At 35.5% G+C, this 19789-nt stretch overlaps 3 protein-coding genes across 4 annotated transcripts; all 3 read left to right on the top strand.

Moving 5' to 3' along the window:
- On the top strand, positions 1–3301 carry LOC148932476 (L-ascorbate oxidase-like). Its single transcript, XM_089063941.1, has 4 exons — positions 1–300; positions 410–502; positions 1660–1872; positions 1979–3301. Exons 1-4 carry the CDS (start codon positions 16–18, stop codon positions 3113–3115), a joined length of 1728 nt encoding a protein of 575 aa, XP_088920067.1. The 5' UTR covers positions 1–15; the 3' UTR covers positions 3116–3301.
- A 4846-nt stretch (positions 3302–8147) lies between these two features.
- LOC148932475 (agamous-like MADS-box protein AGL104) lies at positions 8148–8918 on the top strand. Its single transcript, XM_089063708.1, has 4 exons — positions 8148–8385; positions 8488–8541; positions 8630–8648; positions 8726–8918. Exons 1-4 carry the CDS (start codon positions 8204–8206, stop codon positions 8801–8803), a joined length of 333 nt encoding a protein of 110 aa, XP_088919834.1. The 5' UTR covers positions 8148–8203; the 3' UTR covers positions 8804–8918.
- A 347-nt stretch (positions 8919–9265) lies between these two features.
- LOC148932474 (uncharacterized) lies at positions 9266–12297 on the top strand. Of its 2 annotated transcripts, none has more exons than XM_089063389.1 (9): positions 9266–9784; positions 9871–9932; positions 10029–10128; positions 10408–10538; positions 10651–10792; positions 10965–11027; positions 11142–11206; positions 11814–11886; positions 12059–12297. In XM_089063389.1, the coding sequence occupies exons 4-9, from the start codon at positions 10408–10410 to the stop codon at positions 12158–12160; spliced, it is 576 nt and encodes a 191-aa protein (XP_088919515.1). In that variant the 5' UTR covers positions 9266–9784; positions 9871–9932; positions 10029–10128; the 3' UTR covers positions 12161–12297. The 2 variants fall into 2 exon arrangements, with proteins under 2 accessions (XP_088919515.1, XP_088919514.1); XM_089063388.1 differs by having other exon boundaries at positions 9325–9784; positions 11814–11955.
- The last annotated feature ends 7492 nt before the right edge of the window (positions 12298–19789 follow it).

Below are 19789 nucleotides of genomic sequence, written 5' to 3'. Positions count from 1 at the left end.
ATTTAAAAACAAAAAATGGATGAGTTCTTGAATAAGAGACTGATAACATTCTTGATAATATTATGTGTGATTGCTTGTTGCGGTAGCGTTCCGAAAGTTGAGGCGAGAGTTAGACGCTACAAATGGGAGGTAAAGTACGAGATGAAGTCCCCCGATTGTTACAAGAAACTCGCAATCACTATCAACGGTAGATCTCCTGGCCCGAGCATCGTGGCTCGGGTAGGAGATACAATCATTGTTGAGCTCAAAAACAGTTTGTTCACTGAAAATGTGGCAATCCATTGGCATGGGATTAGACAGGTTAAGCTTTAATTTTGTCTTATTTAATCTAGCATATATCTCCAGTCTCCACAACAAAAGTTTATTTTGTTTAACATTGGTTTTATTATTTGGGTTTGGTTTATTACAGATTGGTACACCTTGGATGGATGGAACAGAAGGGGTGACACAGTGCCCAATTCTGCCTGCTGATACGTTTGTCTACAAGTTTGTAGTGGACAGGGTGAGCTCCAATTTCTTCCTACAAAAACATATACTCATATTCATTATTCTTCAGAATATAAAATTATACTCCCTGTGTCCATCAATACAGGTTTCATTTTGCCATTTTCGTCCATAGACCAATTATTGCCTCATTTATTTTTTACTACTATTTTCGTAATGCACCTCACGTTTCACTAACTCATTCTCACTCACATTTTATTAAAAAAATAATATATAAAAGTGGGACCCACATGCCACTAACTTTTTCATTCCACTCTCTATTAAATTTCTTAAAATATGTGTCGGGTCAAATGGTAATAAATTATGAGGGACGGAGGGAGTAATATATAAAAGTGGAATTCATTTTCTATTATTATTTTTCTTCTCACTTTCTACTACATTTTAAAAAATACGTGTCATGTTAAATATAGACTTGTAATCGTGGACGAAAGGAGTGCAGTTTATAGAACATGAATTATAAATCTTCATGTGGTATAAAATATCTACGTTTGTTGAGACCTTGTCTCTATAGGGGAACCTAACTAAACGAATAAATTAAAGGAATAACTTAATGCTCAACTTGCACTAGCAAGGTCAAGTTTTAATAACTATCTAGATAGTCAAATCATCCAAAAAAGAAAGATTGTACAAAAACAGAGTACTCCTTCTGTCAAGATAAGTAAGAAGTTTTTTTTTTTTTTTTTATGTCTAAGTGAGTCATTTTCTATTTTAGCAAACAAACCCTCTTTTACTTTATTTTCTACCTACTTTACTCTCTCTATGTTAACTATTTAAATGCCAATTCATTATTTCTCATGCCCAAAGAAAGTGTTTCGCTTATCTTAGGACTGAGGGAGTATAATAACGTAAACTGAAGCAGTAGCAACAAAGAAGCAATATATTGTATTCCCTCCGTCCCATTGAAGATGACCCACTTTCCTTTTAGTTTGTCCCAATCAAGATGACCTATTGCTTAAAATGAAAATCCCTTTATCTTTACTTTATTCTCTCACTCTTACTTTACTCTCTCCACTTAACACATAAAATAAAGTTGCATAAAATCTCGTGCCGTCCAAGAAAGGGGTCATCTTCCTTGGGACGGAGGGAGTATTAATCAGTTAATGAAGGTATATAACAAATAACATGAATATATTTCGTTTCTGGATATATTTGCAGCCTGGAACATATTTGTACCATGCACATTATGGTATGCAAAGAGAAGATGGTCTATATGGGTCACTTCGAGTATTGCTTAATGAAGGAGAATCAGAGCCATTTCAATACGACTATGATAGGAGTATCATCCTCAACGATTGGTATCACAATAGCAGCAAACAACAAGCTTTTGGTCTCTCATCAATTCCTTTTGTCTGGGTTGGAGAGCCTCAGGTACCATTGTGACCTTTTATAATCAATTGAACAATTGATATACTAATCATTTAATCAAAGTGGCAAATTAATTGAACGAACACTAATATCTATATATTTTTCCCAGTCAATCTTGATCCAAGGGAGAGGAAAATTCGATTGTAACACACCGGGCACGCCAACAGCACTATGCAATGCCTCCCATCCCGAGTGTGCACTTTACGCTATTACAGTTGTACCCGGCAAGACCTACCGCCTCCGGATTGGCAGCTTGACGGCTCTCTCCGCTCTTAGCTTCGAAATCGAAGGCCACAACATGACCGTCATGGAAGCCGATGGCCACTACGTGGAGCCATTCACCGTCAAAAACCTCTTCATTTACTCAGGAGAGACCTACTCTGTCCTGGTCACTGCCGATCAGGATCCTTCTAGAAACTACTGGATCAGCGCCAAGATCGTCAGCCGAAACAGCAACACCACCAACGGCCTCGCCATCCTAAACTACTACCCCAACCACCCGCGGAGGGACCCGCCCACCACCCCTCCCGCTGGGCCCCACTGGGACGACAGGCGTCCCAGACTGGCCCAGAGCGCCGCCATCAGGGCGCGGCGCGGGTTCATCCACCCGCCGCCTCAAGTATCCGACCGCACGATCGTGATGCTGAACACGCAGAACAGCGTGGGCGGGTACCGGCGGTGGTCCATCAACAATGTGTCCTTCAACATGCCCCACACGCCCTACCTCATCGCCTACAAGCACAACCTGCTCGACGCCTTCGACCAGCGCCCGTTGTCCGACGGCCACGACTTCGCCACGTACAACATCTCCGCGGTCCAAGCGAACCCCAACGCCACCACAAGCAACGCGGCGTATAGATTGAAGTTCAACACGACGGTGGATATCATTCTGCAGAATGCCAACACAATGAACCCGAATAACAGCGAGACGCACCCGTGGCATCTGCACGGGCATGATTTCTGGGTGTTGGGATATGGTGTGGGGAAGTTTAATGCGACTAAGGATGCCGCGAGTTTCAATCTGGTGGACCCCATCATGAAGAACACGGTGGTCGTGCATCCGTTCGGGTGGACGGCGTTGAGGTTCCGGGCGGATAACCCTGGTGTGTGGGCATTCCACTGTCATATAGAGTCACATTTCTTCATGGGTATGGGAGTGGTTTTTGAAGAAGGGGTTGAGAGAGTGGGTGAATTGCCATCTTCTATTATGGGATGTGGTCATGCTAAAGGCTTTTACAAACCATAAAATTAATTTATGTAGTACATAGGTTAGATTATCACCGATTCATTATTTTTTTCGTGCTTCAATTGGCATTGTAAACTAGTATTCTCTCGTCCGCTATTAGATTCTCGTCCGCTATTAGATGTCACACGTTGACTCGACATGGATTTTAAATAATATATTGAAAACTGAAGACGGATTTGACTATTACCGATGGAATGCTTTTTTACCGACAAGTAAATCATCGATGGAAAATTTTCATCGGTACTCCATAGATAACACTTTTACTGACATATAGTAGGAATTATCAACAAAAATTTCCATCAGTAAAATTGTCGTTTTTTAAAGTGTATATTACCTTGTTTTGTCATTATATACATTGAATTATGTCCATTATACACATTGTACTTGGATTATTTAAAATCGTATTTCTTTTTGAGATGTTCTAATAAGTTGAGTAATTTCATTTTTGGCAAAAATTTAAATAACCAAACACTTAGTTTATTCCGTGTCATACTCTATTTTCTCTTCTATTTTATTTTATCTTCATTTAATTCGTTGAACACAATTCCTTAATTTCTGTGCCCAAAAGAAATGTCTCAACTCCGTTGGGATGGAGGAAGGACTTTCTTCGTTACTTGTTAATTGAGGCGTTTCTTTATCTTCTTATTTTATTTATCTTCCTTGTTTATCGCACATGTGTTACACTAATATTGTACTCCCTCCGTCCCAAAAAGTTTGTCACATTTTTTCATTTTCGTCCGTTCTTTTGTCATATTTTACTTTTTACTATTTTTTGTAGTGGACCCAATATTTCACTAACTCATTCCCACCCACATTTTATTATAAAAGTAATATTAAAAATAAAACTCACATTCCACTGACTCTTTTAATTCAATATCCATTATTTCTTAAAACTCATGCTCAGTTATAACATAACAAAATTTATGGAACAAAGGGCGTGCAAAACTCAAATGCGATCAAAGTTAATGGAATTTATAATATAGTATATAACCTTTCAATATATGTGTAAACACTAGTGGTACTCAGTCTATCATTCTTGCGTCTTGCATATATACTACTCCATCCGTCTTATAAAATTATATGCATTTAAAATAGCATCAGAATTAATGTACAATTGGTAAAGTAGAATAGATAATGAAAAGTGTAATTAAAGTTGTGTTAGTGAATAGTGAGACCCATATTATTATTAGTGTTTAATGAGTTATAATAGTGAGTTATAGTGGTTTAAGTTGTAAATAAATTGATATATATGGGTAATAAGTTGGGGACAACTTTCTTTAAATGGAAATACTCATATTTTTATAGTACAGACGGAAATAAAAAGTGTGCATATTTTTATGAGTAGAATGGAACATATGATTTCCACCTAAGATTCACTTTTTCATGGGTAAATGAATTTAAATTTAAAGATCGTGTCACGAAAACTCGAACCTAAGATCTTTGGCCTCAGACATTACCTCTCTACCGCTTGTCCGACTCATACACACACATATGCTCCACTTTAATTTCTTCATATATATATTTTTCTTTAATTTTAATTCTATACTTTTATATTAATTTTTGTATGAAGAGTTTGGTGCATCAATCTAAAATATTTAAAATTACAATTCCATACTAAACATGAATTATGATGCAATATATTATACTCCCTCCATCCCACAAAAATATGCACTCTTTTCTTTTTAATTCGTCCCATAAGAATATGCACTTTTCAATTTTGAAAACTCTTTTCACTCGAATGAGGTGAGACTCATTCACTACTAACAATACTTTAATTATTTTTTCTCTCTACTTCTCTCTTATTTTCCTAATTTACAATAAAATCCATGTCGAACTCAAAGTGCATATCTTTAGGAACAGATGGAGTAATTAATTAATTAAATAGTTCATTTATTAAAATAATTAATTTTATTAAATAGTTCATTTATTAATATAATTAACTTTGGTCAAACTTTGAATCTGGTCCACATAATTTATATTGAGTATATTGATTAGTTTGGCTTTAGATTAATTAACAAATTTTAACACAAACTAAAATATGAGACAAAATACTACAGAACTGAAATTGAACAAAAATAAGTCATTATAAACTTGAAACGAAATCCATGTTTGTCTTGCAACCTACAGTTTTACAAATAATTCTCCTCTCTAAATAGGCTAAGGTAGCGTTCGGTTGCCATGACTAATTATCATGAGACTATCCATCAAAGATTAAGTTGTGGGATTATTTTAGTTAGAGGGGGAAGGCTATAACTAATAATCATGAGACTATCCACCTAAAATTAAATTATGGGAGTCAATCTTATAAACCAATCATGATACATATTTAATCATAAGATTTAATCTTGCCAACCGAACCCCCTCTAAATTGTCTCAATCGTTCACCCATCATAAATTACTTCACCCATCTAGTCTATATTTTACTAGCATGTTACAATAATGAAATGTATGATATGAAGACGTGCACCGATTTATTTCATTGGGGATAAAAAATTACTTCACTCTTTTAGTCGGCTACGTTATACCTTCATATCCACCGTATAAAGAATCATATCTTTTAAGTTATCTAATATTTAAGGCATTATTTATTTTATATTTTATATTTAGCATGCAGATTCTACATTTAATCAACTTTTTATACTCATGACTCAATATGAAAATAATATTTTAAATAAATCTATATTCCACTCAAAATATTCTCTTCGTTCCACTTTAAAAATCTTATTTAAGTTCAGCATGAATTTTAAGAAATATAAAAGAGAGTTGGTGAAGAAAAGATAGTTGAATGTGGATCATACTTTTGCGTATTAGTTTTATAATAAAATGCGAGTGAGAAAAAATTAGTGGAATGTGAAGTTTATTATCATTTATGAAATATTTCAATCAGAATTTCTATAATGGGACACTCAGAAATAATAAATTGAGACTCTTAAAGTGGAACGGAGGGAATAATACTTTTTACTTCCTTTATAAAATCAAATAATTTTTTAAAACTATGTAGTGAGTCAAATAATTTTGTAAACAGTGAATGGAGATTTTTTAAACAGTGGACGGAGGGAGTAATAATGAAAAATGTGCTACGAAGATGTCCACCGATTTATTTCAATGGGGATAGAAAAATTATACGTTTCATTACGTTTCATTATCTACACTTGGACTTTTTTTTGTCTGAATGAATGTATACATATAAAGAACAATAAAAAAATCCAAGAAGTCTTATCTCATTATCTCAGGAGTTATCCCTATTTCTAACCGACCTAACCAGTAAAAATTGTGACAGTAGAGAGAATATGACTTTCTATCTCAAGACCAATTAAATGAGCAATACTTGATTTGCATAACAACCTTATTCATTGCAAGATGATCCATTTCTATGACTTTGCTTGCCACCGACTATGCTTTCTTAACACTTTCTATCATAACGTTTGATTTTTAATTAAGAAATTGAACTACATACTAAACTACTAATATCTAAATAATGCTTCAATTAATACATAATGTAATAGTAATTGCTTGTTATTTGTAATAACTATTTGAAATATGATAAATAATTACTCTGTATAAAATAACTCAAAGTATTAAAATTTAAACATTTTTTTCCTTTCTAAAAAATTTGGAAATTCGAACACTAGACTATTAGAATTACATGACTACAATCTATCACTAGAGCACTAATACCATTTTATTGATCCATTCCATGAAAATAGTTTATTTTATCATTTGTAGATATCCATTGAGATAGTCTCACTAAAAAATGAAAACTTTTTTCATACCTTATCAATTTTTTCTTCTCATATTCTTATTTTTCTCATCTTTTTCTTACTTTTTCTCTCTTCGCTCTTATTTCATTCACTTTTTCTTATCTCTTTTTTATTTTACTAATTTTTTATTAAAATTGTCTCAACCATTAGACTACTTTCCTGACGGATGGATTAAAAAAAAATTCAATAAATAACTACCTTTTGTTTTTAAATTCAGTTTTATCCTTGCTCACATGTAGACCACTTTGATTTTAATTACATGAGTATAATTTACACTAAAACTGAGATTATTAAATTAATATTTTAATTAGAACTATTCTATTCTAAATATCATCTTTTCATCTCTTGAATATGCTTTATTTATTGAAGAGATGAAGTGGAATCTTCTTCATGATTCTTTTTCCACAAACAACCAAAAAAAGTCTACAATCAAAATATCAAAGAATCCTTGACATGAATATATTTTGACTACTAATTCAAACCCAATTGCAGGCCCCTAGACACTAGACTTGAATATGTAACACACTTATAAACTGGGTTAAATGAAGAACTCAAGTGAGTGACATGGATATCAATTGTTTAAAATTGAAGAATTCAAGTGCACGAGTATAAATTTTCGTAAAATGAAGCTCTCAAATGATGCATGTGTAAACTATCTCAACTTCAAATTGATATACATGTAGGTTATGTACCAAAATTTTGGCTTTGAAATGAGTGGTAGTCTTTGCAAACATCAAAGAGATTAATAAAAGAATAAACTGAATTTTAATTTTTATATATTTGAATTTGGAAAATTGATGATCCCGACAATATGTAATAAGAATAAAAGTAGTAACAGCCGCAAAGGCAGCGCAGTTGGTTTCAAAAGTGCATAATTGCAAGAATAAAAAGTAGTAATTCCGAAAAGTAATGCACACGTGAACTAAATGTCAACAGTGCCCACGGAAAGTGAAACCGTAGTATCTTTGTTCGTGTAGAATGACGCACTCGTACGATGAAGTCCGTATCCACATTAAATTAACAGTTAATGCGTTCTAGATAATATACGTATACCATCAAATAAAAGTAAATTAATTTGGAAAAATTTCTTATCAATAGTGGATACAGCATAGAAAATTCAATACTAGTGGATATTGACAATTTTTTTCTTCATGGGGGTGTTGTTCTATATTGACTACTAATAAATGTTTTTAAAATTTCATACGTGTAAAAATTTTCTCCTACAAATACCCCTTTCTCGTTGCCTTGAATCATCACATTTTTAGAGCCCTTTCTTTGCTCATATCCTTAACCAACACTCCAAAGAGAGATAGAAAGAGAGAGAGAGATGGGTAGGAAAATAGACATGAAGAAGATAGAGAATGTAACAAAATGTCAAGTAACATTCTCCAAGCGTCGCAGCAGTCTCATGAAAAAGGCCAACGAAATAGCAGTGTGCTGCGATGTGGATGTCGCATTTCTTGCATTTTCTCCTTCGGGCCGTGTTAGCAAGTTTTGCAATCAAAAGAGGTCTCTCTCTCGATCTCAATCTCAATCTCTAGATTTGTTGCTTTAATTTTTTTAATTTTTGATTCGGAGATTGTGTTCATTTTGATCCGTGACTTGAAACAGGATCGAAGATGTGCTCCATCGCTATGTCAATCAACCCGCGGACAAAAGATTATAGTATAAATTTTTCATTTTTTCAATTTTTTTTTCAAGAAATATATTGGTTCTTATATTTCCGTTTGTTGTTGTGCATGGTGATGAACAGTCATATAGACAATGTCCAGGTATGTTTATCTAATTTTCAAGAATTTTACTTCCACATATATACATTGACTTAAAATTGAGAAATAAACTTGTGTAGGAGAAATTGGAGAAGTTAAAGCAGCTCATTCACATCAATGGTGATGCCAGCAAGCTACACTATCTTTCTAAACAGTAACTATCTCTCTCTAATGTGTAACATTTTTATTTTATTTTTCATATAGTGTTAGTAAAATTTTGGTTGTATATACTTTTTCACCGGCCACCCTCATCTATTATTTATGAGATAATTAAAGAGCATAATCTGTTTTGTTATTGCATTAATTATTTATCAGGAATTTCAATTGATATATATCTAAGTTTTAGATTTCGTATGATTATGGCGAGTTTCTAAAAATTTGATGTTGTTAAGTTTTAGTACTACTATTTCTTTATTTATAGCTTGGTTTTGCTCTTAGATTGTTCTTCTTTCAACAAGATTTTGCATTTTAATTCCCAAAATTATCATTTCTCATTGTTGTTATCAGATGAAATATGAGGCATATATTTCTCTATATATGTCATAAAAATCACATACTAAAAGTGGAATGTATCTGGCTGGCAAAAAATTAATACCTTTGAGATAAACATGATTTCAATTGGTTAATAGCCACATTAAAGTGCATTCTACATTTCAATTTTGAAAATATATTTTTCAAAGCAACTTTTTGCCACTTGGTGAATTTCATTTTTAAAGATTTTGGTCAATGCATTATACGTGTAACATTTAGTGTGTGGGTATATATATATATATAATTGTCGTTAGTATTAAGTACTCCCACCGTCCCAATAAATATGAAACATTTAATTTTCAGCACGGAATTTTATGCAGTATTGTTTTGTGAGTTAATGAAGAGAGAATAAAGTAAGAGAGAGGGAAAAGTAGAGAGAGTGATGTTTCCATTTTAGGAAACGTTTCATTTTTAATGGGACAATCCAAAAAGGAAAACGTTGCATTTCTAATGGGATAGGGGAGTATTAATTTAACCATCTGCTTATTATTAATTAATTAGTGCATTGGTGATAATTACTTGTAACTAACTGTTACATTTTTCATTTGTCATGATTCGATTTGAATTCTCCTGTATCGTTTGGCGTGTACAAAAATATCAGAATCGAGGTACAACATATTCTCATAATCTTTTTTTTAATAGTTTCATACTTTGATGATATGTATAGTAAATTTTCTATTTATCGTTTCATCAGAATCTTGATCTTCAGCTGAAGAAAACAAGCCTAGAATTGCAAATTCTAGAAACTGATCTCAGGTATATACTATAATTTTCATATTGCAAAATTAAACTAGTCATCGAATATTAAATTTTTAATATTAATCGAATTTTTTTCATTCAATAAATTTGTAGGGATTATGAAATTGGTCCTGAGCAAGAGCCATCATTGCATCAGTTGTCGTGGTGCGAGAGAAACTTGAATCAATCTCTACAACGAGTGATTGCACGAAAGGTGGGCCCTACAAACATATAACTTTAATTCATTATAATTTTAAAAATTAAGTGCTAAAAGTAATATTCCATACTATGATAAAATATATTTAAATCAAACACGCATATACAGCTACATTATACTTTTAAAGCTATCTTTATAAATAAAAATACAATAATTATATCAAAATTAATTTATAAGAATTAAACATTTTATAATAGTTATATATTTACAGATTATTTATTCACAATTTTCATTAGTATTTTTTTGCTCATATTAATCTTTTCCTGATTTTGTCAGATGGAGTTAGAGAGCCAATCCCGGAAAGTGTTTCCCACTTCCGTGAACCAAAACGAGCAATTTTCAATGTTCGAAAAACCTATTTCTGGCCAAATCTTAATGCAGCTTGATCCTTGGATTAGTCCCTACAGGTAAACATAATTACTATATTTTATTTCTTCTCGTTTTCAAAAAAAAATAATCACTATAAATTTCTAGCCCAATTAATGCACATATGATTAATTTTATTGTTTATTTTTGCAGCGCCAAAGTTCGTGAAAGCATGCTTCAAGACTTAGAAGGAAAACAAGCCATGAATGAGAATATGTTTTCGTCAACAAATACGCTCAATCATCCAATCCCATCAAACTTATCCAAAGCTCCAATTCAAGATTCTTCTTCAGAGGTACAACAAAATTAAGAGCAATTTTAATTTGGACTTCATTTTAAGAAGATGTTTACATTTATGATACAACAATGGATCGAAGTGCGGTATTCAATTTTCAAGGCTAGAGTTTTACATTTTCACAACTTTTTTCCCCAAAATAATTCATGAAATAGAATTTCACAATTTGCAGCAATCATTGATGATGGATCATCAATCCTTGTTCAACTTCCATGACCAAGACAATGCATCTTCAGTAAGTGTGTGTTGTTTTAGAAATTTATATGTAACATTGTTTTGGAGTATTATGTACTTACAAGTCTTCAGAATCAAATTAATATGTATATCTTTTGTTAATGTCTATTTGCAGGTTGTTTTTTCTGATGCAGTTCATATGTCTACTCAGAATTCTCGCAACATGCATTTGGATCCAAGGTAAAAGATAATTTTAAATTATTGATATATATATTTGATAGAAATCCATATAGAGTTCAATTCCAAAATAAATTGGTTATAGGAAGAGTGCCCATGTTGTTGTCGCTTCTATCTTTACACTGATGTGGGATATTATTATGTTTATGTTTCTTTCCTTTGCCAAAATACTCCTTCAAACCCTTCAAGGTGAACTTTGCATGGGTTGGACTTTTTCTGATCGGTTAATAGAATAGGATTCCATTCTAAAACCAAGTGGTTACCCATTAAACTTATATAATGATTTCAGTTCATTTTTTACCTCATATGTGATATTGTCATATTTATTTTTCTTTCATTTTTTAACATTATACTCTCTCCGTTCCAAGATAGTTGAGTCATTTCTTGTTTTGCACTTATTTTGTAAAAATGATAAATAGTTAAACCAGAAAAAGAAGATGTAAGAGAGAATATAGTTTCTCTTCTCTTACTTATCTTTTCTCCATTTTTAACTATTTATAATCATTTCCGCAAAACAAGTGTAAAAAAATGACCTAACTACTTTGGGACGGAGAGAGTATATGCATGAGCAAAGTGGGCATATTGACAACACTATCTTCTTCTATGTCAGCAATGCTAGAATTGATAATAATGGGGATTTTCGCTCTACAAACTTCGACCAAGTGCAAAGAAATTACCAACAAGTAGGTGCATCTAGTGTCCATCACAACAAGGAATTATCTCAAGGGCCACAATTTGACAATCTTGCACAAGTAATTCAATACAATTATCAATGCTATTGTCAAGAGACCATTGTTTGCATTTTGAAGGTTGTTATCTAACTAATGCATTTATTTTTCCTGCATAAATTTTCAGGAGACCGAGGAAGAAAATAGACTTGGGAGTTTGAACCGGCAAAAGAGGAGTAGTCCATGGGAGTGGGATGACTTGCTTCTCGATGAGACCTTCAATTTCTAAAACATGCCCCCACTTTGAGACTTCACTTTTCAATAATGCAACATCATGGGTGTTCTATACAATACATGCACAATTTTCATTTTATGTATTTCAAGAATCTTACATATCTTCTTTTAACGATGGTTATATTTGTTGTTTCTATTTAAATTTCATTGAGATATTGTTGTTTTTGCACAATTTTCATTTTATGTATTTCAAGAATCTTACATATCTTCTTTTAACGATGGTTATATTTGTTGTTCTATTTAAATTTCATTGAGATATTGTTTTTGCACAATTTTCATTTTATGTATTTCAAGAATCTTACATATCTTCCTTTGAAGATTGGTTAGATTTGGTGTTTCTATTATTAAGATATTATTTTTATTGAAATCGAATGAATGACAACATATTCAAGGGGCTCCTACTTATACTAAAATTAGGGATGTCAATTCAACTTAAATCCATGGATCGGCCTGAATAGCCTTGTAAAATTAGCGGGTTAGGGTTGTAATTTTATAACCCAAATACAAAACGAACTAAATGGGTTTGCCCGAATGGGTTGACTAGTTAAGCGGGTTGACCCAAGCGGGTTTCGGGTCGGCCCGACGGGTTGCACCTTTTAATTAAAAATATTAAAATTTAGGAGTTTTTTGTATTTTTGAATTTCATGTGGCACAATCGTTAGTCTCTTCAATCTTCATTCTACACTTTTTCACTCGATCCACACTGTCAACTTTCAAGTTCCACTTCGACTCATTATTCCATTGTCCCATCATCTGTCACTATTATCTTACCACCCCAAAGAAAATAAAGACAAAATTAAGAACTAATCCATCAAAATCTCAATATATTTAACATTTTAATAATAATTCAATTAAAATATAATTTTTTTATTATTATAAAGAATTAATTATGAACAATGCCAAAATAATGACATGAACACAAGTTTTAATTCAAATTGATTGATTTAATTTTGATCTATCATTATTTATGTTGTAGTTGATCGAGATGAGAGGCTTCGCTCTAACTATTATTGAAAAATACTATGAAAATTTGAAGATTTTGTATGATTCTAAAACTAATAAGAAAAAAGTATCTAAAATTTGTAATCATTTTACGGAGGAAAAATTTTATTACAAAAGATTGTTTTTGAAAGTTTTTAGGCCCGAATAGCCCGAAACCCGGTGGGTTAGGGTTATGACCCTAAAAATTCATAACCCGAATAGCCCGCACCCAAATAGCCCGGCAACCCTAATTTATTTCGAATATGCACAAGCTTAATAATTCCCTCTAAATATGTATCACGAACTGTATGTCAATCAATATCTATGTCTTTGGTTCTCTAATGAAACACTAGATTTGAGCTTATATGCACATCCACTTAATTGTCACAATACAGGGGACTAGCTTATCTCTCTTAAACCAAAATCTTCTAGCAATGCTATCACCTAAACTACCTCACAACTGGCTTGAGCGGCCATTGCTCTATACTCGCTGCCTCTGCATATGACCTAGACACCATATGTTGCTTCTTTGCTCTACATGAGATAAGAGATGTAACAGCCCGCCTCCCTAGGGTACAATAAATGCGGCGACTGCTACCAAAACGGACTTGAAAGAATTTAACATAGGCTAGGGTTTCATTTAAAGAGTTTTGACCAAAGTTGTAACGACCCGCCCATCTAGGATATAATAAATGCGGCGATCGTTAACTAGGCGGACTTAAATGCATCAAAGATCATGGGCTAGGGTTCCATTTTAAAAGGGATTTAGCCAAAGCATTTAATGAACAATTGAGTAGAAGAAGAAATAATGCCTTAGCATTGAAATCCAAAAAGACTATCACAATAAATGCTCCAAAATAGCAAAGGTTCCAAAATAGACTCATCTGTTTCATGTTCAAAAATATTCCCACGTACTAAAAGAGTTTATACCCAACCAATGATCACAAGTTTTCATAATATAGCGGAAGCGATCAAGAGAGAAGTGAGGCTATGTATGGAGACACAACGACACTTTAAGTACCAACAACTCATCTTATTATTTCCTACTCAACACCGCCGCCCGCTCGCCACCGCTCAACCTGCACATAGGGAAAACACATGCAGGGCTGAGTATTTATAATCATACTCAGTGGACTCATTACCGAAAACAGTTTTATCACAATTATAGTTATCATGCCATTCTCAAGTGTCCATCGGGGTTTTAACTTTAGAAAGACCCGAGGCACCAAAATGTTTTCTTTATCAAATATCACGGTCGCGCAACCATTTTTCTCATAGACGTTTACCATATCCTCATTCTACATGACAAGGAATGCGGCCGCAATCCAGGTCACTAGACCGGCCGACCCGTACGCCAGCACTCGGTCTAACATTGGTGTACACTAACCCAAGTAGAGTTTGCGGCTCTACAAGGATCCGAATTCGATTAAATCAATAGTGGCATAGCCACGAGGGATAGGCACGACAAAACAAATCAAGGCATGATAACACATATCTCATTCTCATCAATATCAGTTTAGGACAATGTCCTTATTTTAAAAGAAAGCCCACCTCGTCGGCTTAGCTTGATAGTATTCTCTTCTCCTCGTTTATCACACTGAGAGCGCGAAGTATCACCTTTAAATTAGGCGTATCACAAATCAGTTTCAATCATTGATCTCAAATCATGCATGTCTCCCATATTTCCCTTTTTCCCATCGATTACTTTCAAAATCATCAATCAAAATCAAAGTATGTTTGGCATATCATTTTTATTCAATGAACAACTCCAAATTCACCATTAAATCGTGTCACGCATGAGTGTTCCACACACACAACACACGTATACGATCACCACACATGTGCACGCCGACCAAGGCGTGCACGCACACACACGGTCTCGCACACACACACTTGCACACATATATCCCAAAATTCATCAATTTAATTCCCCTTCCCTCAATCTAAATGCATGTGGACTCAAGAACACCGATTAATCGGTAGAAGAAGAGGAGATCAAAGATTAAAGTACCTTTTCAAAAAGAACAATCGATAGAAACAAGTTATAGCCTTGATTCTTCAATAAAATCTTGAACTCCAACTTGAATTCTTCTCAATTGATAAGAAAACTTGAAGAAAACTTGGAGAGAGTGGGGAGAGAAGTGGGGAACGGTTTTCAAGAATGGGGTGATTTTTGTAGCTAGGGTTTTGATTTTTCTCTCCTCTTATTTATAGAGGTTAAGATATACTCTAATAATTAAATAAATAAAAAGATTTGGGAGAGATAATAGGGGAGTGGCGTTAATTTGGTTGAGAAGAATGGGGAATTCGAAATTTATAGGCTATTTAATTAGCCTATAATTAAATTCAAATATTTCACGGAGTAGAATAATATATCACGGAGCAAGAATATAAAATTAAATCTCCCCAAACAATAGGAAAAGTGGCGTGACTTCTTTTCCATTCTCAAAAGGGATTTGATTTAAATCCTATTTTAATTAGAATATGGTAAGATCTTCTTAGATTTGGCAAGATATGCTAGGATATTCTAGCATATTTATATTTATTCATGGAATAGAATAAATAAGGGATCAAATAAAATAATATAAAAATAATCCCTTCCTCCACAAAATAGGAGATCTCGAAAATCTCCTAGAAATATTAGGGGTTTCGAAAATTCCACCAACAAATAAGGAATAATCGGACTTTGGATTAAATTCGGATAATTATCCCAAGCAATAAATTAAATCCAAGAAAAATAGGATTTCTTCTCCAAATAAAAATAGGAGGGATCGAATAACTCCACATGATTAAATAATGCTCCTATTAAATTCTCACTCATCCCTTAGGAAAATAATTCACCCACAATTATATTTCTCCGATCAAATATTCACACCAAGTCAATCATTTCTTCACTTTCTCTTCTTTTTCTCAACGCATTGACCTTTCAACGGCCACGTCATATTTTCCCATCTTTGACTATTCAATAGCCACGTCAACATTTCAACAAGTTGACTATTCAACTCAATCTCAATTCTCATACGCAATTAGGTCACAAAGACACTATGCAATTAATTACTCATCAAATAATTCACATATCATAGCATTTAAGGCATTTAATGCAAAAATTTTATAACCCGAAAATTAGGGTTTGAAAAAGTGGGGCGTTACATTCCACCACCCTTAAAAGAAATTTCGTCCCGAAATTTGGTACCTCATGGAAAAAGATCCGGTTACAGTTCCATCATCTTGTCTTCAAGCTCCCACGTGGCTTCTTCATAGTACTTTCGCGCTAGCAATGGATTTATTTCTCAAGTTCTGAACCTTTCGGTCCAAGATCATTTGGGGTTTCTCTTCGTAACTCAAGTCGGAATTCAACGCGACTTCTTCGTAGTGAATCACGTGCTTCGGATCAAACACATATTTTCACAACTGCGATACGTGAAAGACGTTGTGCACGTTTCCAAGACTTGGCGGTAGCGCCAATCGATAGGCTACGGGTCCTATTCCTTCTAGAATTTCGTAAGGCCCAATAAAACGTGGTTTCAATTTTCCTTTAATGCCAAAACGTGTTATCCCTTTCGACGGGGACACTTTAAGAAAAACTTTATCACCGACTTGAAATTGTAAGTCAGTTCGTCGGACGTCAGCGTATGACTTTTGTCTGTCCTGGGCTTCCTTTATTCTCACACGAATTTGTCGAACGACTTCGACCATTTCTTCGACCGCATCGGGTCCTAGCACTCGTCGCTCTCCAACTTCATCCCAGTAGAGCGGCGATCTACATTTTCTTCCGTATAAGGCTTCATATGGCGCCATGTTGATTGTTGCTTGGAAGCTGTTATTGTAAGAAAATTCGATTAACGGTAGTGCGGTCTCCCAACTTCCGCCTCGGTCGAGCACTACGGCTCGTAGCATATCCTCGAGAGTTTGTATCATCCTCTCGGATTGTCCATCGGACTGCGGGTGAAACGCCGTGCTAAAGTTCAATCTTGTTCCAAGCTCGCGCAGTAGACTAATCCAAAATTTCGATGTGAACTTCGGGTCACGATCGGACGTAATTGTCAGTGGGACTCCGTGCAATCGCACGATCTCCTTTATGTAGATCCGAGCCAGTTTGCTCGATCCATGGGTTACCGGAATCGGTATGAAATGCACACTCTTGGTAAGGCGATCTATAATCACCCAAATTGCGGTGTTCCCTTTTAGGGTCTTTGGCAAGGCCGTCACAAAATCCATGGCGATTTGCTCCCATTTCCACTCGGGTATCTCTAATGGTTGTAATTTTCCATGTGGTCGTTGATGTAATGCCTTCACCTGTTGGCAGGCTAAGCAACGTTCTACAAATGCTGCGATATCTCTCTTCATGCCATTCCACCAAAAGGACTTTTTCAAGTCTTGGTACATCTTCGTGCTTCCAGGGTGAGCAGTGTATGGAGTTTCATGAGCTTCGCTCATGATCTCGTTCTTAAGTTCTTCGTTGTTTGGCACGCACAACCTTCCTTCAAAGGTGAGGGCGTTGTCGGACTCCTCACTAAATTTTCCGGATTCACCGGTTCTTACTTCAATACGGATTTCCTCTAGTTCCGCATCCATCCGTTGCGCTGCAACGATTCTCGTTTTCAGATCTGGTTTAACCACCAAAGTGGCAATTCGCTCTTCCACTGTTTCGGGTGCTCTTATCACTTCTAATCGCATTTTGCTAAATTCTCGTATCAAGCTCTCCTCTTCCGTTAGAAAGGTATCTATTTGCGAATGATATCTACGGCTCAAAGCATCTGCCACTACATTTGCTTTGCCGGGGTGGTAGTTGATGCCACAATCGTAGTCCTTCACTAGTTCGAGCCATCTTCGTTGTCGCATATTCAAGTCTCTCTGCTCGAAGAAATACTTTGAGCTCTTGTGGTCCGTAAAGATTTCACATCTAACTCCGTAGAGATGATGCCTCCAAATCTTTAGGGCATGTACCACTGCTGCTAACTCCAAATCGTGCGTTGGGTAATTCAACTCATGTGGTCTTAATTGTCGTGACGCGTAGGCGATCACTTTATTATTTTGCATCAATACGCATCCTAATCCAACCTTCGAAGCGTCGGTGTAGTCTACGTAGTTCACTCCAGACTCGGGCACAGCTAACACTGGCGCGGTTGTCAATTTTTCCTTCAAGAGTTGAAAGCTTGCTTCACACTTTGAGGTCCAATTCACCTTGACTCCCTTCTTAAGTTGTTGCGTCATTGGTCTCGCTATCTTGGAGAATCCTTCAATGAATCTTCGGTAGTATCCTGCCAATCCTAGGAAACTCCGAATTTCGTTTGGTGTTGAAGGCGACTTCCATTGTTGTACTGCCTCAACCTTGGCGGGGTCCACTCGGATTCCTTCTGCCGACACAATGTGTCCTAGAAAATTCACTTCCTTCAGCCAGAATTCACACTTGCTGAATTTGGCGTACAACTTCTCGGTCCTCAACGTCTCCAACGTGATTCTTAGGTGCTCCTCATGCTCCTTCTCGTTCTTTGAGTAGACTAGCACGTCATCTATAAAGACTAAAACGAATTTATCCAAGTACGGATGGAATATTCGATTCATCAAATCCATGAATACCGCTGGGGCATTCGTCAATCCAAACGGCATCACCACAAACTCGTAGTGGCCATATCTTGTGCGAAACGCAGTCTTGGGTATATCCTCCCTTCGAACTCGTAGCTGATGATATCCGGACCTCAAGTCCATCTTTGAAAAGACTCCTGCTCCTCGCAGTTGGTCAAACAAGTCGTCTATCCTTGGCAGTGGACACTTGTTCTTTAGGGTCAACTTGTTTAGCTCCCTATAATCGATGCACATCCTCATTGATCCGTCCTTCTTCTTCACGAAGAGTACTGGTGCGCCCCACGGCGAGACACTAGGTTAATGAAACCTAAGTCCATGAGTTCTTGGAGTTGTATCTTTAATTCCTCCAACTCTTTTGGCGCCATTCGATATAGTGCCTTTGATACGGGTGCGGCTCCCGGTTCAAGGTCAATCGTGAACTCCAATTGTCGATCTGGCGATGGTCCAGGTAACACTTCTGGAAAAACGTCGGGAAATTCTTGCATGACAGCAACATCTTCCATCTTCTTCTCGTTTTTCTCCTCTCCATGGAGGTAGACAAGATAGGCAGTTCGCCCTTTTTTCATCATTGCGGTCGCTTGAAGCGCGGATATGATGGCGATTCGCCGGTTCATCGAGATTCCGTGGTATATGATGGGTTCGCTTCCCGGAGCTTGTAGAGATATCTGCCTCTCCTTACCACGAATCGTCGCAAAGTTCGTTGTCAGCCAGTCCATTCCCAAGATTATATCGATCTCTCCCATCGCCATTACTTGCAGGTCGTGAGCGACTAATTTAAGATCTCGTAAAAGAATTTCTACGTTTGAGCATGCTCGAGAGATTTGTATCGTCCCACCCACTGGTGAAGACACCATCATCTTATCGAAAACCAATTATCACATTAGTAGTCATGCCTTGATCATCAACCATTCGTACACATATTTCCTTTCTCAAGAGATTATTGTTTAAGTTCGTTCTTCTAGCAGCTTGTGACAGGCAGTTCGTTGTTGCAGATGATCTAACGTCTCGTTTATTGGTTATGTCGACGCTTTTAGTTGGTGTAAAAATTTCCGCGCGT

Source organism: Salvia hispanica, chromosome 2 (assembly GCF_029641045.1).
Source record: "Salvia hispanica isolate PSC_SH4W2 chromosome 2, Shi_PSC_v1, whole genome shotgun sequence".
Taxonomy (NCBI): domain Eukaryota; kingdom Viridiplantae; phylum Streptophyta; class Magnoliopsida; order Lamiales; family Lamiaceae; genus Salvia; species Salvia hispanica.
This window is presented reverse-complemented; position numbering and strand designations above follow the sequence as displayed.

Coding starts and splice junctions, on each gene's coding strand:
- LOC148932474 (XM_089063388.1), top strand. CDS start 10,408: ATGGAGTTAGAGAGCCAATCCCGGAAAGTGTTTCCCACTTCCGTGAAC. Junction 10,539..10,650: donor CCTTGGATTAGTCCCTACAG/GTAAACATAATT, acceptor TTATTTTTGCAG/CGCCAAAGTTCGTGAAAGCA. Junction 11,028..11,141: donor ACCAAGACAATGCATCTTCA/GTAAGTGTGTGT, acceptor GTCTATTTGCAG/GTTGTTTTTTCTGATGCAGT.
- LOC148932476 (XM_089063941.1), top strand. CDS start 16: ATGGATGAGTTCTTGAATAAGAGACTGATAACATTCTTGATAATATTA. Junction 503..1,659: donor ACAAGTTTGTAGTGGACAGG/GTGAGCTCCAAT, acceptor ATATATTTGCAG/CCTGGAACATATTTGTACCA. Junction 1,873..1,978: donor TCTGGGTTGGAGAGCCTCAG/GTACCATTGTGA, acceptor TATTTTTCCCAG/TCAATCTTGATCCAAGGGAG.
- LOC148932475 (XM_089063708.1), top strand. CDS start 8,204: ATGGGTAGGAAAATAGACATGAAGAAGATAGAGAATGTAACAAAATGT. Junction 8,386..8,487: donor AAGTTTTGCAATCAAAAGAG/GTCTCTCTCTCG, acceptor GACTTGAAACAG/GATCGAAGATGTGCTCCATC.